The following is a 7,500-nucleotide window of genomic DNA, read 5'->3' as shown; positions in this document are numbered from 1 at the left end:
CAGGACATTCCAACTTCCTTAGGCTGTCGAACAGAGCCGGCCACCATAGGTTATCGAAAGCCCCGGCGATGTCGACCATTATCCCCGCAACGTACTTAGCAGTAGATGTGTCCACTAGCAACATTGCCTTGTTTATAGCATCTTCTGTACACAGGCCCCTCCTGAATCCGTACTGGTCGGGACTTCGTCCCCTAAGCTCCCGGTGTTGCTCTAGCCGGAGGCATAGGAGCTTCTCCTGGAGCTTGGCCATGGAGTTCAAGAGACAGATTGGTCGGTACGATTTCGGCACTTCTGGATCCTTGTCATCACCCTTTCGCAGTATAACCACTTCAGCCGTCTTCCACGACTCTGGTACCCGTCCCTGACGTAAACACTCGTTGTAGAGGTTTGTCAGGTAAGGGCAGATCTCCGCGCATAAGGCTTGGAGAACCTCTGCAGCGAGACCATCTTGTCCCGTCGCCTTCTTCCGGCGCAATTCGAGAATGGCTATTGTAACTTCACGTTCAGTGAATGGAGCAACTGGCGTCTCATTGGCATATGCCTCATTGAGTTGTCTCCTCATATTCCCCTGTTCCTCATTCTCATCTTCGCTACTATCATCTGGCAACAAGGTGCTCATGAGTAGCTCGGCTGACTCCTGCCAGTCCCTGGTGTGGCTGCCATCATTCTTCCTTAGGGTTGACAGGACCGTCGGTGACCGAACTTTCGATGCGGCAATCCTGAACGGCGTTCCCCAGGGGTCAGCCGCCAGACTGTCACGAACGAAAGACTGCCAACTCTCAATCCGTACCGTGTGCAGCGTCCGCTTAAACACCGCCTTGGCCCGCCTGTACCGCGCAAGCGTAGCCTCACGCATGTGATCGCCTATGCTGCGCTGGTATTGCCGCCGCGCCCTTCTGCATTCGCGTCGGAGACGTTGCAGCTCAGGGTTCCAAGGCGCTTTAGGCGTTTTCCCTGTATGGGCCAACGGGACTGCGCCCGTTGCTGCTGTCTGTATAGCCCTCGTCAGATCCTCTGCAGCTTTATCCACGTCCACAACGCGATCCATTGGCCAATTCGGTATCACTAGATTTCCTCTTAGTCGATCCCAATCAGCCTTTCGCCAGTTGTACTTGACGATGCCGTTCACCTGGTCTTGTGGAGGAGGCTCCCCATCATAAGCTACAGTGAATGTGATCAGATTATGATCACTTAGTGTCGTTCCCCGCCATACCTTCCAATTCTCCGCGCGGAGATGCACATGTGCACTCTTTAGTGTCACATCAATGTTTGAGGTCGCTCCCCGGCGACCTTCAAAAGTTGGTGGGAAGTTTGGTCGGTTCAACACTTCTAATCCGAGCTCGAGAATTGCTTCAGCGAGTCTCTCACCCCGCCTAGCGGCGCGTCGCGCGCCAAGAGGCGTGATGTCACTGTGCCATAGGGGTGACATGGCGTTTGCGTCCATTGTGCAGATGAGCAAGTCATTGCGGTGGAACCCAACCGCCTCTTTTAACTGGTCGATGTACGGCCTCTCTCTGTGCCTGTACTGAAAGTACATGTTCAGCACGAAAAAGGTGAAATCGCCAGTGTTTATTTCGGCTAACACCATGCATCTGTTGCTGAGGTGCGCCACTTTCACTGCTCTCAGAGATCGATTTAGCACAGCGATCGCTGCCATAGGGTGCTCTCCTCCTGCCAAGATCTGAGCTGTAGTCGGCATATACAGGATCTTTCCGTCTTTGGAGTATGGCTCCTGTAGACATAAAATGTCTAAAGACTCCTCCTCCGCTCGGCGTCGCACCTCGCACATCACCGCTTGCGATCGCGCGCAGTTCAGCTGTCCTATTTTAACCGACACGGGCATTGTGATGTTTCACAGTCCGGTCGGCAACAGGTGAGGCGGCAGCCGGTAAGGAGACGGTTGACGAGAGGTCTTGTCTTCCATAGTCTGTCCGCTGGATTTTACGTTGTGTGAGGATTTTATAGAAGTCACACTCTTTTCCTGGCGTCACGCAATTGCGATTTCGCTTTTTGCACGGAATGCAGACCGGTTGGTTCCCCGCTTTTCGACAATCCTTTCTCATGTGGCCGTTTTCGCCACAGTGCCCGCATGTTATTATACTCGGGTCCTGCTTGCAGAACTTTGCCGAGTGGTTTACATCTTGGCACCGCGTGCAGACAGCCAAGTCTAGGTAATCATCGACTGGCATGGACTCGAAGCCCATGTACAGTCTTTTCTGCCTAAGGATGGCGACTCTGAGTCTGGGGCTTACTTCCACCACGAGATGTGATGTTTGTTTGCCCCTTGGTCCAGTCCGGAACTTCGGCTTAAACTCCTGGCGGAATTGTGTTTCCGAAAGTCCTCCAAGGTCATTTTGCTTTCGAGTTAGCTCAACCACAGTTTCATTCTTCATGACGCAGGGTACATGATATATGATTATCTGCGGATTGAGCTTTTTCGGCAGTTCGCATTTCAGAGCTTCTGTCAGTTTGTTATTGGCCAGAAGTTTTTGACGATCAGTTTCAGACGCCACATCAACGATAAGCGTCGGGCCGTTTGTGGTGACCCGTGAGAACTTCACACCATCAACCTCTGGCTTGACCAGGGAGGTGAACTTCTTTCTCACTTCTGCTCCGCTTTCGTTTGCCTTTGACTTGATAAAGAGCGTAGCCTTCTCAGTCTGGGCTCTCGTTATCATTGCCTGCGTTTTCCTTTCTGTCGAGGGTAGAGCGGCGGCAACTTGTGCAAAGGTCTTTGGCGGCGCCAGGGGCGCCGCTTTCGTCCTCGCCAGCTCATCCTCCAAGGCGTCCACCCTTCCTGTGAGGGCCGACTGCGCCATAGCCCAGTCAAACAACTTAGCTCTCAGTTGTCTCTTGAGGTCACTTAGACTTTTCTCCTCCACCAGTTGCCCCGGTTTTAGAGAGTCGTCCACGAGTTCAAGGACGTCCTCGAGCCGCGTCGCGATGAGCTGTATAGTCGCAAGATCGCTGGGGCTTGCCTTGTATGGGGACTTGCCGTCCTCGACTGGGCCGCTGGGCTCTTGCCCGGCTACCTGCGCCGAGTCCGGCTGCTTGTTCTTCTTTCGCCTCTTCCGTCGAGTCCCGGGCTTGCGCCCTTCGGTTCCCGACATTGGCGTAGAGGCGCGGCTACTGCAGGCACTTTCACTGACTGGGCCGCTGGGCTGCTGCCCGGCTACCTGCGCCAGTTTCCGCGCACTTTTCACCGTTTCCGACGGTTGAGACTTCGGCCGTGTGGCCGCCGTCTCTCCCGCCGGGCGAGTCTGGGTGGACGTGCCAGCACCGACTGGGCCGCCGGGCTTCTGCCCAGCTACCTGCGCCAGCTTTGGCCCGCCCGCAGTCTTACCCGCCGGCGGCGTCGTCGGCCGTGTGGCCTTCGTCTTCGCCTTCGGTTCAGACTTCCCCTTGGCGCCTTCCCCGACTGGGCCGCTGGGCTCGCGCCCGGCTACCTGCGCCGGTTCCGGCTTATCTCCCTCCTTGGGCGCCGTTCTTGGCGCCGGCTGGCGGGGTGGCGGCATTAGCTCGGTTGCAGCGTCAGCACTCTGCGATCTCTGCCGAAGCACTCTTCGCAGGTGTCTCCTCTGCTTCCTTAGCTTAGCCTGACGGTCTTTCTCACTGTCACTTTCACTCGTATCAACGAGCGTCCGTGACAGCGTCTCGCTAGCGGCAGTCTTAGCGCTCCGCACACGGGGTGTCCGGAACTCCAATTCTGGCGCACTAAGCGCGGGGTCATGGTCTTGTGGTCTAGGGACCTCCGACTGCCCTTGGTTTGGGAGTCCGTCAGTACACGAGGTGTCCGACTCGCTCCCCGAGAGGTTGGTGTGTTGACTCCGCGACGGCCCACCAGTTCCGTCGGGACAAGGTTGTTTGAAAGAGTCCATGTGGTTCCCACGAACAGCTAGGGATCTATGTTGTCCATCCAGGCGTCGCCCCGCACACCTGGGTAAGCCTTATACAACAGAGGGTCGGCCGGTCCTCTGAGGTGGCTGACTCATGACTGTTCACAACTCAACAGCCTTGCGCCCCATAGCCGCCAGCTAACGCAGAGGGTGAGGGGTGATTATAGAGATTGTCCTTCTCTTGCCCAGGCGGTTAAGCCAAGACTCCGGTCCAAAACACGCACGACGTTCCACTGCGCGCCTCACAGCAGTCGTTGAAGTGCGTATCTCAGTTTACGGCCGTCGCTGGTAGCGCTTGCCAGCTCCGGGCTAGGGCACCCCGGGTTTGCCAAGCCCGTACGGCGACTGCATTAGCCTCCGTCCCTGTGGTCGTGGTCTTAGGCCACTCAGGAGCATCCTCCTGTGGCAGCTCCTGGTGACTTCCGCGTTGTGGTGACCGTTGCCGGTCTCCCCTTCGCAGTTGTCCACCAAGGAATCCTCCGATCGAGGCCGAGACGTCGTCCGCGTTGCATTCTCTGAAGGCCAGAGAGCGCTTCGCAGTCAGGCGCCCTTCCCCGCGCGTGGACATCGGCCTGCTTCCACATTAAGTTCTCTACAGTGAGAGACTTAGTTTCGGCAGGAACGATGACCGCCAGAACTCCCCACTGTGCTTATTGCGCCAACCGCCTGCACCAACCACAGCCAACATTGCGTATGGCCGGCCGGCGCCGCTAAGTTGTCCGGACGTGGCCTGCCGAGCCGGGCACGGCAGGGCCGGCGCCCGCCGCCGGCGTGGCCGCGAGAGCGAACCGCCAGTCAGAGACCGACCGCCCGTCCCGCGCCAGCCAGCAGCGCGCGCACCGCCCAGCCGACCCGGCCCAGCGCAGCGCGCCCGACACAGCAGCGCACCCGTGCGCAGCCCAGCCGGCGGACGAGCCCCGCCGCTACCCCGGCCAACCGCACCGCCGTCCGACATTTGCCGGGCGGAGCATGTGCGAGGCCGGCGCCGCAGCGGGAGCCCACCACCAGCGAGCCGCGCAGGACGCACCACCATGCGCATAAGGCAACTGCCGCGTGCCAACAGCTGTCGACACGCGTCGTTGCCACGCGCACATCCTACGTACGAACTTGGATACTAGACTCACGAGTCCGACACCTACAAGCGCTCGCAGTAGGTGGAGGCGCACGAAAGGCGTGACATACCTCCATGTCGGGAGTTAACTCCCGTGGCACTTGTGTCTTGGAGTGATGCATCCCACGTCCGATAAGTCGAGCGCGGTAATACTTCGTTCCTGACGGTGAGGCGTGAATCTCCGTAGCGCACACAGGCAGAGACGGAGGCACGTCCTCGCAGAGAGACACTATACCAGTCAGACTTGCGCCCGACAGGTTTGCAACCTCTGCAGCAGACATACGCAGCATGGCTGATGCATCGCGAAATGTCCTAACGTGAAAGCGGCGCCCGCCACACCCCGGCCGGAGCCGGGGCGCAGCAAGCGCCGCCAACGCAAAAGCGGCGCCCGCCGCACCCCGGCCAAGGCCAAGAGCACGGCAAGCGCCGCCAAAGTGAAAGCGGCGCCCACCGCACCCCGGCCGGAGCCAAGAGCGCAGCAAGCGCCGCCAACGCAAAAGCGGCGCCCGCCGCACCCCGGCCGGAGCCAAGAGCACAGCAAGCGCCGCCACAGCCAAAGCGGCGCCCGCCGCACCCCGGCCGGAGCCAGAGCACAGCAAACGCCGCCAACGCAAAAGCGGCACCCGCCACACCCCGGCCAAGGCCAAGAGCACAGCAGGCGCCGCCAAAGCAAAAGCGGCGCCCGCCGCACCCCGGCCGGAGCCAAGAGCACAGCAAGCGCCGCCAAAGCAAAAGCGGCGCCCGCCGCACCCCGGCCGGAGCCAAGAGCACAGCAAGCGCCGCCAACGCAAAAGCGGCGCCCGCCGCACCCCGGCCGGAGCCAAGAGCACAGCAAGCGCCGCCAACGCAAAAGCGGCGCCCGCCGCACCCCGGCCGGAGCCAGAGCACAGCAAGCGCCGCAGAAGCGAGCAAGTGCCATTCGCCAGTGAGCAAGGATACTAGACACAAGTGTCCGACACCTTAGCGCCCACGGCGAGCGGAGTGCGAGACTCGGCTTGGAGAGGCCGGTTGCCCAGTCCCTCTGCGTCTACGCCTGCACCCCGCACGGGAGTCGCCCTTCTCTCATTGGTTTCACCGGTTGCCCGGCTACTCACATCTTACACCACGGGAAGGTTGAGAGATCGGACATTTAGCCGCCCGTCTTCTACCAGTATAGGTGGAAGTAGATAGGGACAGCGGGAATCTCGTTAATCCATTCATGCGCGTCACTAATTAGATGACGAGGCATTTGGCTACCTTAAGAGAGTCATAGTTACTCCCGCCGTTTACCCGCGCTTGCTTGAATTTCTTCACGTTGACATTCAGAGCACTGGGCAGAAATCACATTGCGTCAACACCCGCTAGGGCCATCGCAATGCTTTGTTTTAATTAGACAGTCGGATTCCCCCAGTCCGTGCCAGTTCTGAGTTGATCGTTGAATGGCGGCCGAAGAGAATCCGCGCACCCGCGCGCCCCCGGAGGAGCACGCTAAGGCGGACGCGGCCTCGCAGCAAGGAAGATCCGTGGGAGGCCAAGGCACGGGACCGAGCTCGGATCCTGCACGCAGGTTGAAGCACCGGGGCGCGAACGCCGCGCAGGCGCGCGCATCCTGCACCGCCGGCCAGCACGAGGCCAACCAACGGCGAGAGCAGACCACGCCCGCGCTAAACGCCCGCACTTACCGGCACCCCTACGGCACTCACCTCGCCCAGGCCCGGCACGTTAGCGCTGACCCACTTCCCGACCAAGCCCGACACGCCCCGATCCTCAGAGCCAATCCTTATCCCGAAGTTACGGATCCAATTTGCCGACTTCCCTTACCTACATTATTCTATCGACTAGAGGCTCTTCACCTTGGAGACCTGCTGCGGATATGGGTACGAACCGGCGCGACACCTCCACGTGGCCCTCTCCCGGATTTTCAAGGTCCGAGGGGAAGATCGGGACACCGCCGCAACTGCGGTGCTCTTCGCGTTCCAAACCCTATCTCCCTGCTAGAGGATTCCAGGGAACTCGAACGCTCATGCAGAAAAGAAAACTCTTCCCCGATCTCCCGACGGCGTCTCCGGGTCCTTTTGGGTTACCCCGACGAGCATCTCTAAAAGAGGGGCCCGACTTGTATCGGTTCCGCTGCCGGGTTCCGGAATAGGAACCGGATTCCCTTTCGCCCAACGGGGGCCAGCACAAAGTGCATCATGCTATGACGGCCCCCATCAACATCGGATTTCTCCTAGGGCTTAGGATCGACTGACTCGTGTGCAACGGCTGTTCACACGAAACCCTTCTCCGCGTCAGCCCTCCAGGGCCTCGCTGGAGTATTTGCTACTACCACCAAGATCTGCACCGACGGCGGCTCCAGGCAGGCTCACGCCCAGACCCTTCTGCGCCCACCGCCGCGACCCTCCTACTCGTCAGGGCTTCGCGGCCGGCCGCAAGGACCGGCCATGACTGCCAGACTGACGGCCGAGTATAGGCACGACGCTTCAGCGCCATCCATTTTCAGGGCTAGTTGCT

General features: G+C 59.7%; 1 protein-coding gene and 1 pseudogene across 1 annotated transcript; one reads left to right on the top strand and one right to left on the bottom strand.

The window, feature by feature from the left end:
• The first annotated feature begins 4,520 nt into the window (after positions 1-4,520).
• Positions 4,521-5,971, top strand: LOC124567802 (nascent polypeptide-associated complex subunit alpha, muscle-specific form-like). Its single transcript, XM_047131046.1, has 3 exons — positions 4,521-4,592; positions 4,795-4,982; positions 5,332-5,971. The coding sequence occupies exons 1-3, from the start codon at positions 4,521-4,523 to the stop codon at positions 5,969-5,971; spliced, it is 900 nt and encodes a 299-aa protein (XP_046987002.1).
• Positions 5,972-6,132: 161 nt separating this feature from the next.
• The window catches only part of LOC124567857, a 2,995-nt pseudogene continuing 1,627 nt past the window's right edge, over positions 6,133-7,500 (bottom strand).

This window comes from Schistocerca americana, unplaced genomic scaffold (genome assembly GCF_021461395.2).
Source record: "Schistocerca americana isolate TAMUIC-IGC-003095 unplaced genomic scaffold, iqSchAmer2.1 HiC_scaffold_141, whole genome shotgun sequence".
Classification (NCBI taxonomy): Eukaryota; Metazoa; Arthropoda; class Insecta; order Orthoptera; family Acrididae; genus Schistocerca; species Schistocerca americana.
This window is presented reverse-complemented; position numbering and strand designations above follow the sequence as displayed.

Bases quoted from the DNA above. Each gene is read 5' to 3' on its own strand.
- LOC124567802 (XM_047131046.1), top strand. From the start codon at position 4,521: ATGACCGCCAGAACTCCCCACTGTGCTTATTGCGCCAACCGCCTGCAC. The intron at 4,593-4,794 runs GCCGGCCGGCGC...ACCCGTGCGCAG, and splicing joins CACAGCCAACATTGCGTATG to CCCAGCCGGCGGACGAGCCC. The intron at 4,983-5,331 runs GCGCACATCCTA...CTAACGTGAAAG, and splicing joins TCGACACGCGTCGTTGCCAC to CGGCGCCCGCCACACCCCGG.